We start from the raw sequence: 20592 nt of genomic DNA, 5'->3' as shown, positions 1-20592 counted from the left end.
TTTGTTGTTGTTGTTAATTTTTCTATTTACCCTAATGAGTGGAAATGTAAACAAAGCAATAGCGTCAGCAGAGACAGTAAATATGATCAATGCTGGCTCGTTATGTTGACGATTACAAATCTATTTTTAGTATTGTTCCTTTTCTCTGCCGTGCTGCATTAAATCGATCTAACGCTAACATAATTTTCTGCCTTGCTGCTAATACAAACAAAACGACCTAAGTCGCAAATTTTATAAATTAAAGTTTAATAATATTAATAAGAATTAAGTGTCCCATCAGGAGCAAAACTATTACCAAATTATATTTAATTATAATTTTGATTAAATAAAATTGCCCCAGTGACAATAAATTTTAAAGAACATTTTATTGTGTTTTTTTTTTGCTCTGGCTCAAGCAGCCATTCTCCTACATTTTTATGGTGCCGAAACCCGGGACAAGTGAAAATTCCTGACTCTAAAACTTAAGAACAGTGTTCGTGAACTTTAATTAAACCAAAAGAAAATTACTTTACTCGGTCTAAAATTTGTGAAATAAAATAATAAATAATATGAGAAAGATTAATAACTTTTAAAGAATAGTAAAAGTGAACTTCCGAAACAATTAAACTGCGATAAAAATCTTTTAAATAACTGTGAACATTTTATCAAAATATATGTCTGCCGCTATTCTGGGAAAATTCTAAATCTAAACAAACCTACACCCTGAGAAAATTAATTGGACAAATTTAAAAGAATAATACTGTGAACTTCAATACTTACTCCTTTGTTGAACTTCTATACTTACCACTGTGCTGAACTTCTATACTTACCACTGTGCTGAACATCTATACTTACCACTGTGCTGAACTTCAATACTTATACATGTGCTGAAAAAGATATTTTTTTTTTTTTGGAAAAAACAAAGTGAAGACTTCGTACTGCAACAATAGCTCAAACAAGTTTTGTTATATTTTGGTCCTGTCTCATACTGGTGAGAAATTGAATAGACATTTTATATAAATTTATGAACATTTGCGCCATTTTGACACATTTTGCTGCCTCAAATTTTAATCAAATTCAAAATGGAGGATTACTCGAGAGCAATTGAAGACCAAAGGATTTTAATGAGCCGTGTCCAACGCATAATTTCTGACTTCGATCAATTGTCTGTTGGTGAAAAAACGCGAGGTTTGTGTCAAAGTTGTCTCGACGAGATAGAAGAAATTAAGAAAACTTTTGAGGCCAACCATGAGCAGATTTTTGATGCGGTGCGTGACCGATCAATCAACACTGATGATGTCCCATATTTTCATGAAGATGTGCATTACTCATTTTTCAAAATTTATCTCAGTGGTAAAGGAAAGTTGCTTGATTTTATGGCCGAATATCGAGCTCCAAATTCTCCAAATTTTCATTCTACTTTTCATGCCTCAAGTTCCTCTCAAAGAAACGATTCCATTATCCCAGACATTCGTCTTCCGAAAATCGACATTCCAATTTTTTCTGGTGACTATTTAAATTGGGTGTCATATAGAGACATGTTTATTTCGCTGGTTCACAACAACCAAAGCTTGTCCAATGTTCAAAAATATTATTTTTTGAAAAATTCTTGTCGAGATACCCCATTAACTATCGTCCACGAATATCCTGCCTCTGAGACAAGCTATGATCTTGCATGGACTGCATTGAGTAAAAGATACCACAACAAACGAAAAATAGCTGACACTGTGTTACGCAAACTACTTAGTATCCCGAAATCCAATGGTTCATGTGAAAGCATAAAAAATCTTCTTGATTCTACGAGAAATAGCTTGGCTCTTCTAAGCAGTTTAGGTGTTGATTGTTCCAATTGGGATCCGCTCCTGATTCACATTACTGTCAGTAAATTAGACCTGCAAACATGCAAAGAATGGGAACAATCATTAAAAGCTGCCACAGAAATTCCCAAAATTACCATCTTATACAACTTTCTCGAAACTACATTTCGCACATTAGAATCGATCTCTGAGTTTACTGAGTGCATTCCTAAGCCACATTTTAAATCAAACAACTCGAAATCGTATCAATCCCAAAGAATGACTCAACATCGTCGAATAAATATGGCGATTATAAACGATGAAAATTGCCCCTGTTGTGGTAAGCGCCATTTTCTTTATAAGTGTTTCAAATTTCTTGCGATGCCCTCTGCCTCGAAGCTTGAATTTATCATCTCCAAGAAAGTATGTCGAAATTGTTTAAATGTTGGTCATTTCTCGAGAGACTGTAAAAGTACAAGTCGTTGTAAATCCTGCCACCTCGCTCATCATACGATTGTACACAACGATTATACCTCTCGCAATATCTCAAGTTTCTCCGATGTTTCTCATAGCAGGAACGATAATGCAGCTTCTACTTCCGCCGTTGAGAATTCTAATGTCAACTTGTCTCTATTGAATACCACAGTCATGCCTCATGTTCTGTTAGCAACCATTCGTGTATTAGTGAAAAGCGAATTTGGAAACTTCAAATTAAGGGCCATTTTGGATCAAGGAGCCCAAGCATCTTTGATAACGGAAAGTGCTTCCCAACTTTTGCGGCTTCAAAAATACAACACTTTAGCTCAGATCACAGGTGTAGGTGGAAAAACAGTAATGGTTAAAAAATATGTTAAATTTGCTCTTGCCTCTCACTACGAATCAGGCTTTGAATTAAGAGGTCAAGCATATGTCATGCCTTCCCTAAATAATTATTGTGCTGGTCCTGTGGACAGACATAAATTGCCGTCGTTAGCAGAATTTTCTCTAGCTGACCCTGAATTTGATAAAAATGATCCCATAGATTTACTTATTGGTGGTGATTTATACGGAGACATACTACTACCGCAACAAAAGAAATTCGAAAAAGGCATTTTTCTTCAACTTACCCATTTTGGATGGATTGTTTCTGGCCCTACCGCTGAAATCTCTTATGCGCATTCCGTCAATGTTAATTTATGTTCCATAGACACCCAACTTAAGGCATTTTGGGAACAAGAAGAGCTCATAGAAACAAGAAAAATTACCCACGAAGAAAAAGCATGTGAGGAGTTCTTTAAGAAAACTTGTTCTCGTGGCTCTGATGGAAGATATACCGTCGCATTACCATTCATTTCTCAAATACTTGGCAAATCTTCCCCTGTATTTAGTCACAGTGACTTCAGCGCTTTAAAACGTTTAAAACAAGTGGAGAGTAAATTCGTTAAAAACCCCAAATTTGCCTCAGAATATAGGAATTTTATGGATGAATATGAATCGCTAGGACATATGGTCAATATTGGTCCCTATCCTCAATCCATTCATCCTTACGGATATTTTCTGCCCCATCATGGCGTTATTCGGGAATCAAGTTCCACGACAAAATTACGTGTGGTTTTTGATGGTAGCAGCAAAATCCCTCTTTCTCCTTCTTTAAATGAGGAACTGTTCCCCGGACCTGCTTTACAAAATGACTTGCCGGCAATCATCAATCGCTGGCGTCGATTCAAAATTGGTTTCAGGTCAGATTTAGAAAAAATGTTCCGTCAGATAAGAGTCATAGAAAACCATCAACATTACCAGCAAATTTTGTGGCGAAATTCCGATTCTAATATTTACGTATATAAACTACAAACCGTCACCTATGGTACTTCCTCGGCTCCGTATCTCTCGATAAGAGTTCTTCATCAATTGGCTCAAGATGAAAGAGAAACTTTCCCTGAAGCTTGTAAGATTTTAAAATCTGATACTTATGTCGACGATATTATTTCTGGAGCTGACTCTGAGTCCGAAGCAATATTTTTGCAAAAACAGTTGGTCCAACTACTCTCTGCTGGAGGATTCAATTTACGTAAGTGGACTTCTAACTCTCCAGAGCTTATGTCCCACATACCAGAAGACTTCCGTGAAAAGTCAAATGTTTTTGATTTAAATGGACCAAACTTGGTAAAGGCCTTGGGCTTATGTTGGAATACTGACAAAGATACGTTTTCATTTGAGGTTAATTTTCCCATAAAACCTGACGTCACAAAAGCTAGTCTTCTCTCTGATGCCGCCAAATTATATGACCCTTTGGGATGGCTAGCACCTGTCACGATACAAGCGAAAATTTATTTCCAAAAGTTATGGCTCGAAGGCATCGATTGGAAAGATGATGTTTCTGATACAATGAAATCTAATTGGCACTCTTACTTAAAACGATTAAAAGGCATCGAAAATATTGCCATTCCACGCTGGTTAGGCAGTTTTAAAGAATGTCCAGTCGAGCTGCACGGATTTTGCGATGCATCTACTTCTGCTTTCGCAGCCGCGGTTTATATCAAAATTTTGAATGATAATGGAGAAGGTGTAGTAAACTTACTACAATCAAAAACAAAAGTTGCCCCCCTAAAGGTTTTGTCTATCCCGAAGTTAGAACTATGTGGAGCAACGCTTTTAACAAAACTCATGCATAAAGTACACGATATGCTGGATCTCAACATTACTAATGTTTATTACTGGACTGATAGTATTACCGTTTTGTGCTGGCTCAGAGGAGAGTCGTCCAGATGGAACGTTTTCGTTGGAAATCGAGTCGGTGAAGTCCAACGACATTCTAACATATCTCAATGGCGATATATTTCAACTCATGACAACCCTGCTGACTGTGCTTCCCGTGGTATTACGTCTACTGAGTTAGTTCAACATCCTCTTTGGTGGTCTGGTCCTCTTTGGCTCTCTCATCCTCAGAATCTCTGGCCAAAACAACCAGACAACTCTTATGACACTAATCTGGAAAAGCGGAAATCACTTAACGTTCATTCTTCTACTGTGTCAAAATATCCGGATTTATTAACTGATTACTCTTCTCTTACTAAGTTAACTCGAGTCATGGCTTATATTTTGAGATTTCTTCAATACAAACCTGGTTCTAAAATCCGACATAAAGGCTTTCTTCGAGCGACGGAATTGAATAAGGCGCTACAAAAACTTGTTATTTTGTCTCAAGACGTCGATTTCCCCGAGGAACTACAAATATTAAAGAAAGGAGGAAGCATTTATCCAAGAAGCAAAATTGCCCAATTGTGTCCCTTTATTGACGACGATGGCGTACTACGTGTTGGAGGCAGATTGCAAAAAGCTAAGTTTCACTATGACTTTAAATATCCTATGTTATTGTCCAAACACAGTCCTTTATCTCTCTTAATATTTACAGATGCTCATAAGAAGACACTTCATGGAGGTCTCATCCAGATGCAAGCCTATGTCACTAGAAGGTTTTGGATATTATCTGCCCGAAATCTTGCTAAAAAGGTCCAACGCCAATGTATTACGTGCTTTAAGTACAAGGCCAAATCCCTGCAGCAAATCATGGGCAATCTTCCGTCTGTGCGATTGCAACCCACAAGACCTTTTAAACATAGTGGTGTGGATTACGCTGGCCCAATAACCATTAAGCAATCAACGGCCAGGAATTCTGTCACGACAAAAGGATACATCTGTCTCTTCATATGTATGGTCACGAAAGCTCTTCACCTTGAAGCCGTAACAAGTCTTTCTACTGATGCTTTCATTGCTGCCTTCAGAAGGTTCACCTCACGACGAGGGATGTGTTCAGACCTTTACTCCGATTGTGGCACGAATTTCATTGGCTCTAATAAGGAACTTAAGATTCTACAAAGAAGAAATACAGAATCTCTACCGGAAGATTTGGCAAACCTACTAGCTGACAATGGCACAAATTGGCACTTTATTCCACCGGCTTCCCCAAATTTTGGAGGACTTTGGGAAGCTGGCGTCAAATCCACAAAACATCATTTAAAACGCATCATGGAGCATCGCATTCTTACTTACGAAGAATTAGCAACTCTGTTGGCTCAAATTGAAGGATGTCTCAATTCAAGACCGCTATGTCCTATTTCGCCTGACCCTTCAGATTTCGAAGCTCTAACTCCATCTCATTTTCTCGTTGGAGAACCGATTTTATGTGTCCCAGAAGAAAATCTGTTAAATTTCTCCATTGATAGACTTTCCCGGTGGAAAGTTGTCCAACTCCTTAAACAACAATTCTGGAAACGCTGGTCCTCAGAATATGTAAACCGTTTGCAGTCTCGCCCTAAATGGCTCAAACCTCAAAAGAATCTTGAAGTCGATGATCTTGTCATTATTTTCGATGAAAGATTGCCTCCAGGCCAGTGGCCGCTTGCCCGAATTATCGATGTTCATCCTGGTACTGATGGAAAAGTAAGAGTTGTCTCATTAAAGTCGAATGGAAAAATCTACAAACGTCCTGTCTCCAAAGTCGCACTACTTCCTCTTCAAGACTATTTCAATCCCCCACAAGGCCAACATAAGAGTTGCTGTGAGCAGAGGCATAGCATGGTAATCTCTAAAACCAAATAAAACACCTCATCATTCATCATGGTCAAGAACAGTTGTTCTTTGTGCGGGGGAATGTTGGAGCAAAAGTATTTTATTATTTTTATTCTAAGTCTTATTATTTCATTTATTATAATTAACTTATTATTTTTATTATAATTTACAATCCCTATTTGTCTGAACTGACATCCCTAATTACATTGTAAATTTTTCAACCGGCATCCCTATTTCTTTTCTAATTGCAATTTTTGGCAATTCCTCTTTTAATCGCATTCTTCGATTCAAGGTCAATATTTGTCTCAACATAAGCCGGACAATGATCTTTGCTGCCTCCGTTACGTTATGCTTTGTTGTTGTTGTTAATTTCTCTATTTACCCTAATGAGTGGAAATGTAAACAAAGCAATAGCGTCAGCAGAGACAGTAAATATGATCAATGCTGGCTCGTTATGTTGACGATTACAAATCTATTTTTAGTATTGTTCCTTTTCTCTGCCGTGCTGCATTAAATCGATCTAACGCTAACATAATTTTCTGCCTTGCTGCTAATACAAACAAAACGACCTAAGTCGCAAATTTTATAAATTAAAGTTTAATAATATTAATAAGAATTAAGTGTCCCATCAGGAGCAAAACTATTACCAAATTATATTTAATTATAATTTTGATTAAATAAAATTGCCCCAGTGACAATAAATTTTAAAGAACATTTTATTGTGTTTTTTTTTTGCTCTGGCTCAAGCAGCCATTCTCCTACACCCATCCTTATCGGTTCACCCTAATCCAGAATCTACCAAATTTAGTACATTTTAGTACATATATAAAGTATAAATTTCCAAAACTACCAATAAACCCCAATCCTACATTCCGAGAGTAATCCTATTTCTAATTTTCAGGTTACAAGCTCTATTGGTTCACCGAAATCCAAATTGTACTGAATTTAGTACTGTTTAGTACTTTTCGTATACATGAGAACACTCATCCAACACTACGTCCTTACATCGACTGTACCTTGATTCCGATTTCAAATTTCAAGGTTTTAGCTCTAACCGTTCACTTGATACGTAATAGTACCAAATGTAGTACATTTTAGTACTTTTGTTGCACCAAGAATGCGAGATTCCAAAAACAAACTTATATCACACTCCCATCAGTGACCCTCATTCCAAATTTAAGACTTCTAGCTCTACGGCTTTCCCAATACAAAGTGTACTATATTTAGTACATTTAAATACTTTTCCTATCGTTCTAGTTCGAATTTCCAAAAACCCAACCCCTTTGGACCAAGTGCGACCCTCACCCAAAATGTCAAGATTCCGACTTCAGCCCATTCGTCTGGGCGTTGATGAGTCGTGAAGTCAGTCAGTCAATTACTTTACTCTTTAATTAACTCAATTTAAATTGTATGCATTTTAATAAGTCCCTTGAATAAAATTTCGTGAAATGTCCAAAAGGTGTTTCTTCGACAGAACCCTACTAACCCACATTTTTGCCATTTGTGTAAATCAATATCATTGAAAAAAGTCAACTTTCCACTTCAATGCCGTGGGTTTCACATTTCTTCATTTGTCTGTAACATCCGTTTTTCTGTCATTGTTTCTTTGTTTTTTATTTTTTATACCCTACACCACATAGTGGTAAGGGTATTATGTCTTTGTGCATTTGTTTGTAACATGGAGAAGGAAACGAGATAGACCCATAGTTACTTTTGAGAGATGAAATTTTCCAAACAATATTTTTTTGGCCCAAGGACGAACCCTATTGAAATTGGTGAGAATCGGATCAAATTTAGATATAGCTCCCATATATATCTTCATCCGATTTCGGGTTAAATGTGCACCAAATGTCCACTATCAGTCCAAATTAACTGAATTTTGGCACACCCAACCAAGTTCGGCCTAGAAGCAAGTATATCAAATTTGGAGAAAATCGGTTCAGATATAGCTATAGCTCCCATATATATCTTTCATCCGATTTGATCTTTAAGTCCCTCACATTCCTACTATGCACTCCACAACCGTGATATTTGGTACCAGGTATTAGATGGAGCACAGAAATAGCTGTTTTAAATTTTATCGAAATCGGTTCAGATTTGGATATAGCTTCCATAAATATCTTCATCCGATTTCGCGTTAATTGAGCACCAAATGGCCAATATCAGCCCAAATGGCCCGAATTTTGGCACATGTGACCGAGATTAGCCTTAAAGCAAATACAACAAATTTGAAGAAAATCGGTTCAGAAACAGCTATAGCTCCCATATATATGTTTTATCCGATTTGGTGTTTAAGTCTCTCACATTCGTAATATGCACTCCACAAGAATGATATTTGGTACCAGATATAAGATACAGCCCAGAAATAGCTGTTTGTAATTTTATCGAAATCGGTTCAGATTTGGATATAGCTCCCATATATATCTTCATCCGATTACGGGTTAATTGTGGACCAAATGACCGATAAAAGTCAAAATGGACTGAATTTTAGTACATCGGACCAAATTCAGCCTAGAAGCAAGTATATCAAATTTAGTGAAAATCGGTTCAGATATAGATATAGCAACCATATATATGTTTCATCCGATGTAGTGTTTTAGTCCCTTACATTCGTAATATTCACTCCACAACCGTGATATTTGGCACCAGGTATTAGATGGAGCACAGGAATAGCTGTTGTAAATTTTATCGAAATCGGTTCAGATTTGAATATAGCTCCCATATATATCTTCATCCGATTTCGGGTGATTGACCACCAAATGGCCGTAATAGCATCAAGCAATTTTGGCAAATCCGACCGAAACCAGCTTAGAAGCAAGTACACCAATTTTAGTAAAAATCGGTGCAGATATAGCTATAGCTCCCATATATATGTTTCATCCAATTTCGTCTCTAAGTCCCTCACATTCCAGATAAAGCCCAGATATCAGATAAAGCCCAAAAGTAGTCGATTTTAATTTTATCAAAATCTGTTCAGATTTGGATATAGCACCCATATGTATCTTCATCCGATTTCGTGTTAATTGTGCAACAAATGGCCAATATCAGCCCAAATCACCTGAATTTTCGTACATAAGACCGAATTCAGTCTAGAAGCTAATACGTCAAATTTGGAGAAACCCGGTTCAGAGATAGCTATAGTTCGTAAAATGCACGATAGGATTAGATAGATTTTGATTTTGTACCAAATATCTCATAGAGCTCTGAAATGCCCTGTATAAACCTTTTTACGAGAGCTCAACTAAATATGCATAGTGGTGTAGGGTATCATATAGTCGGCCCCGCCCGACTTTTCAGCTTTCCTTACTGGTTTATTCTTCTGTCTGTCTGCCATTTGTTCTTTTTCTGTTACATGTCAGGCCCGGATTTAAATTTCATTTTGATTTTAATGTTCATCGTTTCTTCTTTGTTTCCAGTTTATGTTTTCATTGGCGAACACATAGCCATGGTGGATTTTGTGCGCTGTATGCAGAATCGCAAACTCCTGGAGGATGGCGACTATATCATTATATCGGTTGACGATGAAATCTATGATTCGAAACGGCGTGTCAACATCATGGAACGTAGTAAGTAACCTGTCGCTTTTATATGTATAATGACGTATTGAACCGAAGGGTGTGAGTTTGTTTGTGTTTATTAAAGGAATTGATTGAATGATTGATGACAGCAACTGTCTCTGAGTGTCACCCCATTTTTCTGGTTTTGAGGTGTGATTTTAAAAATAAACAACAATTTCCATAATCTTGTTCTTTATTGCAGACTACTTGGATCCTTACATCAAGAAAGAGAAAAGCAAGTCCTTGGACAAGAACTCCTTTCGTTCGGTGATAAAAATTAGCATGTCATATCCACAAAATCCCGACATACGGTAAGTGTGTGACAAAAGATATTGCTGTTTTGCAAGAGATTTACACATACACTCTCACATAAACGTGTACAATATTTACACAACGCCCTTAATAGGAAAGGTAGATAATCAATAGCTTTAAGGTCATCCTCTAAAATGATATAAGGAGGATATTATAGTATAGGATATTCATGCTAACAATGATGAAGAATAATGATATTCCAATAATTATGTGAGTATCATGAAAAGAAAACAAGTAAAAAGTACATTCAGTTCAGCCAGGTCGAAACCTTCAGGAAATGAATCCATTGAAAAATATGCCCTTATGTACCCGTTTTAATTTTATTTAAGGCATTTTTAATTGCTAACAATTCTGAAAGCCAATATGGTCAATATGTATCGAATACCTTCAATCGGGCAGAATCGGGGGGCTATACCAAAACAACAGCTGATGTATAAGTTGAAAGCACCAATACCGCACTGGGTCAATTTATTTGGAAAACGAAACTAAAAATAGAGCAGTTCCATGGAAATTAATACTCTAACGCAGGGCCCACGTTGGGCGCCAAGAAATTGACTCAAAAAAAGATTTCAAGGAAAAATTCAGCAAGAATTGTCATAAAAATGCCGCTAAATTTTTTTTATGACGAGTGTCATGACCATGAAGCTAAGTAGCGCCCAACTTGTAATTTACTTGAAAAATGGCACCCAAAGTATAAGTGTACCCTCCAAGACACATAGTGAGGATCTACATCAACGATTTTTTGTAAGCAGTTAGATACAAATTAGAATCTTTAAATTCAAAATTTCAGACAATTCATATAACAAAATTAGGGGATTCCATCATAATACCGAATGTAGAGTGGTACGTTATAAATACAAAATTTCAGACAATTCCATTGAAAACAGTGCAAAAAACCGTCGAAATGCTTAAAATGAGGGGGTTCCGTTATACGGTGGCTTTACCAAAAAGTTTAAAAGGTTTAACGAACTCGCCTCTTAATAAGTCAATTGTAAGGTGTGCTGTGTGGCATGTGACACCGTCCTGTTGTCAAGCTCTTACATTTTGAGCAAAAAAAGTTGGATATTATCTCACGATAGCGCTCTCCATTCGCATTTACGTTACGGTTAGCAGCATCTTTGAAAAAGTTCGGCCCAAAAATGCCACCAGTCCATTAACCGCTGCCTTTTTTCTGAATACCTTGGCAGATTTTACAATGTTTACTACACCAAAATCGACAAATCTGCTTATTTACGTACCCAATTACCCAAAAATTAGTTTCTTCGTTGAATGGAATAACTTTCTTAACAGATCACCCATTTTGATAATAGAATTCAATGATTTGCATTTCTTATTTTTCAACTCCAAGTCCACTGTTGGGCGCCAATTGTTCGGGTTTCCACTAACACCGGATTTTGTTTATGTCGTCTACACGTTTTGTTTGACTACATATACAAAAAGGATAGAGACATAAGAAAACCTGAACCCTTTAAAACCCATAAAAAATTTCAGCAACTGACGTGTTCCATGAAAATTCGTCTAAGTGGCGCCCAACATGCAATTTTCTTTGGAAACATAATATTTCGAGAATATTTATTCTAGAAACTTTTGCATAAGGATAATATAATATGCATTATAAAGGACAATATTCGTGAAACCATTGGTTAAATACAGCCGTACACAACCAATAATGTGCTTAAAAATACGATAAATACTGCATGGCCAGCGGAGGCAGCCATTTGAATTAAATTTTTTCAATATTAACCGGAAGAATTGTACTTTCAAATTAAAAAAAAATAACATAAATGTTCAGTAGTTAATTTTATAGCACCTTCAAAGAAGAGTTATTTATCGGACCCTGTACAAAGAAGTGAATTTATTCTGTCATAAGAAGAAGTACACATTGCGAAATCCAAATTCTAAGTTTAAATTAATTCCGGAGGTTAAAATAGTGAAAATACCGGATATAGGAAAGTACAAAAAACTTGTTTCTTTTCAATCATGTTTCCCACATACTGGGAACACAAAATAGCAAATTCGGTTTAAATTTCTGACTTAAACAACCAAAACACCTCAAATCAGCCGATGCAGTTATATAGGGGCTATATCAAAACCTGACCCACTTTTAATACCAAAACTCCTGCAGACCTAAAGTACATGGCTCCACCGTAGTATGAAGGGTATATTAAGATTGTCTTTTCGTCTGTAATACTTCGAAATATACATTTTAGACCCACAAAGTATATATATTCTTGATCAGCATAAGATTCTATGTCGATGTAGCGATGTCCGTCCGCCTGTGGAAATCACTCTAGCTTCCGAACGAATTGAAGTAGTTTTATATAATTTTACTCAGACATGTGTTTGTTGTGCAGGACTTTTGGTATTGAAAATGGGCTATATGGGTACACGTTTTGGTATAGCCTCCATATAACGGTATCTCCCTATATTCGTATTTCAAGTTCGTAAGGGTACTACAGTCTATGACAGAAATCTGCGCCTTCGTATTCGGTATTTTTATGATTTCAGCAGTATTTTTCAATGTTTTTTTTAATTGCAAATACCTTCGAAATGGTGTTCGACCCAGATGAATTTACGGCTTTTTCACTTGTTAGTACATAAAATGCTGTATTTGGTCTGTTTGGCAAAAAATTTCTAGTCAAAACTTCATACATCGTACTAAACTTTCAGATTTTCAAGTTCTTTTATTCTTCAGAGAAAATATGAAAATGCCTAAGTACGTATTTCCAAATCCACCTCCAAATCTCAACCTTAAAAATTTCCAGATCAATCCGTACAACCAAATTGTACCGAATGTAGTGCCATTTAGTACAGTTTGCCCAATACATTGAATTCAGGTACATTTATTGTACGAATATCCAAAAATCCAGCCTTATCTCACCCCTAAGATTCTAGCTTCATCTGTCTTCGCCTGGGCGTTGATGAATTAGTCAGTAATTATACCCTCAGCCATAGTGGGTAAAGATAATTTGATACGGCAAAAGCGTGGCTCATGGAAATAATGGTTTATACCCTAGGTAATATTATTATCAAACTTAGATCAATATCGGAGATGTGCGACACCGGTCCACTCCTTCTGATACCTAACCCTCAAAAGGTCAACATTTTCATATAAAATAAATTACCCCATTGAATAAGAAACAAGTAAAAAAGCTGTAAGTTCGGCCGGGCCGAACTTTTAATACCCTCCTCCATTTGGTACAAATTTGGCAATTTCCAAAAAATAAAACCCGTTAAAAATTCTGTTAAAATCTTAAAAATACCGAATGCTTAGACGACGTGGGCCTGCATAGGCAACTCTTGTCATAAATTATTACAATATTTAAATGCGAAACTTGAAGAAAAATCTGTTTATAATGTAGCTAAAATCGTCAAAATACCGAATATGGGGGGTACCGTTATATGGGGGCTATACGAAGACGTGGACCTGCACAGACAATTTTCTGGCATGGGCTGAAGTATCCATTACGAACTTCACATACGAAATTTGAAACAATCCCTGTAAATAACGTCGCTAAAATCATTAAAATACCGAATATCGGGGGGTACCGTTATATGGGGGCTATATGAAGACGTGGACCTACATGGCTCATTCTTTGTAGCATCAATTGCAAACTTCAAATGCCAAATTTGAAATAATTCCATGTGTGCAAAATTTTAGCCTTCTATCTCAACTTGTTCGAAAGATAGCGTGATTACAACAGACAGACAGACAGACGGACATGGCTAAATCGTCTTAGAATTTTACGCTGATCAAGAATATATATACTTTGTTGGGTCTGACATGAATATTTCGAGGAGTTACAAACGGAATGACAAAATTAATATACCCTCCATAGTATGGTGGAGGGTATAAAAATTATCCAATGTTGCTGAAATTTTGCAAATCCTAATATTTTTATCAGTGCTAAGTCAAGTGAGCTTCCCACAACGGGTCGATTTTTTTAATAATCGCAATACTTATGTAATGTAAATGATGAGTACGATTATCTTCATATTTCGCATATCCCAATTTTTCAACCAACTGAAGATCTTGTATGAAGATGAGATAGATCGGACCACTCCTTCTAATACCTGCCCGACAACGGGTCACAATTTTTAATAACCATGACGCTCATAAATTGCATAATGAGCATGCGATTCTTTTCAAATTTACACTTTCGAATATTTCTATTAACACATGACCTAATTGAAATAGGTGAGAATCGGTACAAATTTAGATATAGCTTCCATATATATCTTTAACCGATTTCGGTTTATTTGTGCACAAAATGGCCAATATCAATTCATATGACCTGAATTTTGGCACACCCAGCCGAAATTTAGTGCAGTACATTAAATACAGTGAAAATCGGTCCAGTTATAGCCATAGGTCGCATATACATATATTTTCTTCATCCGATTTCGGGTTGTGAGTCCCTCACAAAATGGCCAATATGAATTCATATGACCTGAATTTTGGCACACCCAGCCGAAATTTAGTGCAGTACATTAAATATAGTGAAAATCGGTTCAGTTATAGCCATAGGTGCCATATATATCCGATTTTGGGTTGTGAGTCCCTCACATCCGTAATATGCACTCCACAGCAACGATATTTGGTACCACATATCAAACACAGCTCAGAAATAAGTCCTTAAAATTTTGTTACGATCGGTTCAGAATTGTATATAGCTCCTATATACCTCTTCTTCGATTTCGGGTTAATTGTGCACCAAATGACTAATTTTAGCCTAAATGGAGTGAATTTTGGCACTTCTGACTAATTTCAGTCCAGAAGCAAGTACATCAAATTTGATGAAAACCAGTTCAGATATAGGTATAGCTCCATTATATATATATATGTTCCATCCGATTTGAGGTTTTAAGTCCCTCACATACGTAATATGCACTCCACAAGAATAATATTTCGTACCAGATATCAGACCAACTGAACTGGATCTTGGCAATTCCGACTGAATTCATCCCAGAAACAAGTACTTCAAATTTGGTGAATATTTCATCCGATTTGGCGTAACATGCACTCCACAACAATAATCTTTGGTGCCAGATATCAGATACAGCTCAGAAATAAGTGCCTACAATTTTGTGAAGATCGGTTCAAATTTGGATATAGCTCCCATATATATCTTTATCCGATATCAGGTTTATTGTGCCTCAAACGGCTAATATCAGCTTAAATGGACTGCATTTTGGCACTTCCTATGAATTTCAGTCCAGAAGCAATTACATCAAATTTTATGAAAATCGGTTCAGACATAGATATAGCTCCCATATATATGTTTTATTCAATTTGGGGTTTGATATGTATCTTCATCCGATTTTACGATTATTGTCCACCACATATGGAATATCAGCCCAAATTCTTTAGATTATTTCCGAACCGAATTTTTCCATTTAGTGAAACTAGGCCCGGTATATCTATTGCTCAAATAAATATTTATAACCTACAACACTATAGGTTTGGGGTATTATAGGATTGATTGGGCCAAAATATATGTAACACCTCGAAATATTGGTCTCCGACTTAAGAAACTATATATGGATCTTCATATCTCGCCGAGCTGAGTCAGCGGGTAAAATAGCCCATAACTTTTATGTAAAAATACGATAATTTCCACTAAACCGCGAATATTTTTATACTGGCGAAATCACAAATGTACGAAAATGTCACTTCTAACCGTTACATTGATGCTCATATCCAAGACCCATTTTAACACAAAATCGGCTGGACAGATTTTGACATTTTTTTTTTGAATTTTTTTCTCATTTGACTTACAATATTGAATTTCATTTTGGTAATATTTTTTCACTTTACAACGCTATGTTTTGGGAGTATTATATTCAAGTGGCAATTATCGTCCGATTCTCAAGAAACATTTAGGGGTTCAAAAAAACCAGGAGTGTAACATTTAGTGTAACATTATATATATATATATATATATATATATATATATATATATATATATATATATATATATATATATATATATATATTTATATACATATTTAATAAGCTAAGGATTAACTAGAAATATCCAAAAATATTTTGCTTGACTTAAACCAAGAAATTTTATACCTTAAGGTTTTTTTTTTTGCCCTGAATACGATACTGACACATATGTGCCTTCTTTACATGCATGTATTTGCACAACAATTCACATTTGAAAACAATAACATTTAATTCCTTTTTTTATATTTCCAATCTATTTGTGTTCCAGTGAAAAATGTACGAAAATCAAGGAATATTCACGTAAACATCCGTTTTTAGTACCCTACCATGAACGTGTCTTTGACAATATTTCGGTAAGTCGTATTACCTGTAGCAAAAAAAAAAATAAATAAATAAATATAACAACAACAAAGAAATCCTCCCGAATATCCCTAACATTGTTTTTCATCCACACATGCTCACACGCACACACACACACACTGACTCACTCACATCCTAACAACAATGCACCCACCCCAACCAACCCACTAACCGACTCACCCACCTCGTACATAAATACACCAACAGGTACCCATTTATGCTCTGCATTTATACGACAGTGTGCAGATATATGCCAGAGCTTTGACGGATGTCCTCCAGATGGGCGGCGATATTTACGATGGGCGCCAGGTGATGAGCCGCATCTTTAATCGTTCCTATCATTCGATCCAAGGATTTGATGTAAGTGTGTAAACATGTTTATGCAATATTGTTATTCGATTTACGACATGCCCGGTGAGAGTATAAACGTGTAATTGGCAGTGTTACTTGAGTAAGTGTTAAGGACTTACAAGGATAATACACTGGAGGTTGGAGATTTAGAAATTGTAAACGGAAACTCTTTAAATATTAGATAAGATAAGCATCAAGATGAACATTAATATCTGAATTGTGACATCATTATCAATGTGTCACTACTAAAATGTACTGAAAAGTGTGATTTTTAAAATCGTACTGTGATTAGGATATATTGTAAAAAGTACTAAGTGCTGAAATGAAAATGTGGGTTTTTCTAACTATGATAAAGTTCTCAAATTCTCAATACCTTTTTTCAAAACAGCACTTTTTTAAGTACTACCAACAAGTGCCCGCTTTAAAGATTACATTCAATTCACTCAATACCAAATTTTGTATAATTATAATAAACATTTCCAACACTGATTCCTTATTTCAATCCCACATACCAACAAAGACCTCAATATCCAATATGAGGATTCCAAACCTATCCCTATAAACTAATACCAATCCTACAATTAACCGCAAACCTCAAACACCGACAGTGAACTTAATATCAAATTTTAGGATTTCAGCTCTGCAATTTCCGCTGTTGCCAAATTCAGTACCATTTAGTACAACTTTAGTACAAATTTCCAAAACCACATCCATATCTCAACACCAGATACCAAGAGGGACATCTTAATATCCAATTTCGGGATCTCAGTTCTAAAAATTCCCTCAAAACCAAATATAACACCACTCAGTACTTTTCGTGCAGTTAAAGTACACATTTCCAAAACCATCACCATCAGATACCAACAGAGACATCAATATCAAAGTTAAGAATTTCAGTTCTATCTCTTCACCCAATACAAAGTTTAATACCATTTAATACTTTCCATACAAATATACGACGCCAACAGTGACACCCATATGTAATTTCGGGATTTCAGCTCTATTACTTTATTCAATACCAAATTAAATAATATTTAGTATTTTCGTGCAGATTTATAAAACCACTTCTATAAGTCAATGTCAGATACCAACTCCGACCTTAATATCAAATTTGAGGATCCCAGACCTCTCCCTTCACCCAATACCTAATTTAGTACCATTTAGTACTTTCCGTACAAATATAGGATGCATTTTCAAGCCAAATCTCAAATACCATCAGTAATCTTAATATCAAATTTCAGAATTGTATCTCTATCCCTTCACTCCATACCTAATATAGTACCATTCAGAACTCTTCGTACAATTATAGTAAACATTTCCAAAGGTCCAGGTTGCTAATGACAGCGACCTCAAAAAATTTCAAAATCTCAGATTTCAAGCACTATTGGCTTGCCCTTTACCGAATTTCACCAAATATGGTACTATTTAGTACTCCATCGGTTCCATCGGTTCATTCACACAATTCCAATTTGTACCAAATTTAGTACCATGTAATACACATAAGTAAGAATTTCCAAAGCTTTCTACATACCTTAATCCAACACTCTCACAGTAATCCCAATTCCAAATTTTAGGATTCCACCCCTGTTGATTCGCCCAAATGCAAATTGTAATATATAAGGTACATTTTAGTACATATAAGTACAAATTTCCAAAACTACCTAAATATCCCAATCCTACACTCCGGCTGCAATCTTTTTTACAATTTTCAGAATTATAACTCATTTGGTTCATCCAAATACAAATTGTACCAAATTTAGTACCACTTGGAACATCTAAGTAGAAATATTCAGGAAATCTACCAATAAGGCCCAAATTTAAATTTGATCCACATGTGGTAACATTTTGTACACATAAGTACGAGTTTTCAAAACTTCCTACATACCTTAGTCCTACAATGCAATAGTTATCTTATTTCCAAATCTCCAAATTACAGCTCTATCGGTTCACCCAAATCAAAATTGTACCAAATTGAGTACCATTTAGTACTTTTCGTGCACATAAATACAAATTTCGAAAACTTTCTTTATATCCCAATCCTAGTCTCCGCCAGCAATATTAATTTCAATTTTCAGGATTCCAAGATTCAAATTGTACTAAATTTAGTAACGTTTAGTACTTTTTGTATACATGAGTACACACATACAAAACTACCTTCTAACATCGACTGTACCTTTGATTCTCATTCCAAATTTCAAGTTTTTTTTAGCTCTAACCGTTCACATGATACGATATGGCATCAAATGTTATACATGTTAGTACTTTTCGTACACTTATAGTGCGAATTTCCAAATTTTCCGAAATGGTACATCTTTCATGCACTCCATTAGTATCCCTTGTGCCAAATTTAAGACTTCTAGGTCTACTGCTTGCTAAAATACAACGGGTATCACATTTAGTAGTACCACTTTCCAACAACCGACCCTTATATGACCCCTCTCGGACAAAGAGTGACCCTCACCCAAAATTTAAAGATTATAGCTTCAGCCGTCTGCGTGTTTAAGGATTGGACCTATATATCCCATATTTACATATCTAATGGTTGACAAAAATATGGAGCTACACGAAGTTTGAAAAAAAGCGCTGACTTGTTTCGTATGTAATGGAGGTTATAATTACTCAAAATGTTGACCCCTGACAGCAGAAGAAGTGAACAAACATCTACCATTTTCACATCATATAGGATAAGTGTGCCTAAGTTCGGCATGTCCCAGTAGTCGGCACTTTTTATTTTTAAGCCCAAATAAATGAAACTATTATAACTAAATGTATTTTGTTTACTTCACATATATTGTCAGCTATCTTTGTGTACAATTTCGCTAAGAAAAGATGATTTATTCTAATAAAAATTAAATTTTTTGTCTGTGAAGGTCCTCAACAATCCATATTCTTAAGAAAAGTACAATAAAGACGTCGAATCAGTTTAACTAAACAAAAATATTATATTTTAATGAATTAATTTATTATTATTATTAATTAATCTTACAAAAAAATTGGTATGCCGACTGTTGGAGCATGCCATACCGACAATTAGCAAGTGGTGCCGACTACTGCCAAAAAAGCAGGGGGGATTAGACCGATATTGCCCATTTCCGAACCCGATCTAAGTTTGTTATTAATACTATAAAAGTGCATACAAAGTTTGAATGAAATCTGATACTCCTTTCGAAATTGCCAACACTAGCGAGACGGACGAACATCTCTATATAAACATTGAACATTTTTATACCCCACACTACACTGTGGTCAGGGTATTATGTATTTATGCACTTGTTTGTAACATAGAGAAAGAATCGAGTTAGGCACATATTTCCCATGATGATCTGCATAGAATCACATTCTGAGTCGATTTATCCATGTATTTTTGTAAACAAAGTACAGGTCGCATTTATTGCCCGATCAAAATAAAATGTAGCATAAAACATTTGTTTAGTCCAAGGTCGAACCACACATTTGGTTCTTAGTCCAAATAGGATAAAAATTGGAAATAAGTGTTCAAATTTGGTGGGAATCGGTTCAAATGTAGCTATAGCTCCTATATATACTGTCCATCCAATTTGTTGAATTGGTCCTTCACAGCCGTAATATGCACTTCGTGGTAACGACATTCGGGAATATATATAAAATACATCTCAGAAATACTTTTGCCAAATTTTATCGAGATCGGAAGAAAATGTGTCAAATTTGATGAAAATCGGTCCAGATATAACTTTTGGTCCCATATATATGTTTCATC

The 20592-nt window shown here is 35.7% G+C and overlaps 2 protein-coding genes across 2 annotated transcripts in view; both read left to right on the top strand.

Annotated features, from left to right (window-relative positions):
* Positions 1 to 20592, top strand: part of LOC101888252 (guanylate cyclase 32E) — a 214722-nt gene that overhangs the window by 146123 nt on the left and 48007 nt on the right. Inside the window, exons 8-11 of the mRNA XM_059124627.1 lie at positions 9740 to 9889; positions 10083 to 10191; positions 16414 to 16498; positions 16713 to 16865. Coding sequence (XP_058980610.1) covers positions 9740 to 9889; positions 10083 to 10191; positions 16414 to 16498; positions 16713 to 16865 — 497 coding nt within the window. The remainder of the gene's footprint in view (positions 1 to 9739; positions 9890 to 10082; positions 10192 to 16413; positions 16499 to 16712; positions 16866 to 20592) is intronic.
* On the top strand, positions 893 to 7037 carry LOC131803383 (uncharacterized). The gene is made up of 2 exons (XM_059124626.1): positions 893 to 970; positions 4830 to 7037. The coding sequence occupies exon 2, from the start codon at positions 4842 to 4844 to the stop codon at positions 6351 to 6353; it is 1512 nt and encodes a 503-aa protein (XP_058980609.1). The 5' UTR covers positions 893 to 970; positions 4830 to 4841; the 3' UTR covers positions 6354 to 7037.

The sequence above is a fragment of the Musca domestica genome, unplaced genomic scaffold (assembly GCF_030504385.1).
Source record: "Musca domestica strain aabys unplaced genomic scaffold, Musca_domestica.polishedcontigs.V.1.1 3, whole genome shotgun sequence".
Classification (NCBI taxonomy): Eukaryota; Metazoa; Arthropoda; class Insecta; order Diptera; family Muscidae; genus Musca; species Musca domestica.
Note: the sequence above shows the minus strand (reverse complement) of the source record. Positions and strands in the feature narration are given on the sequence as shown.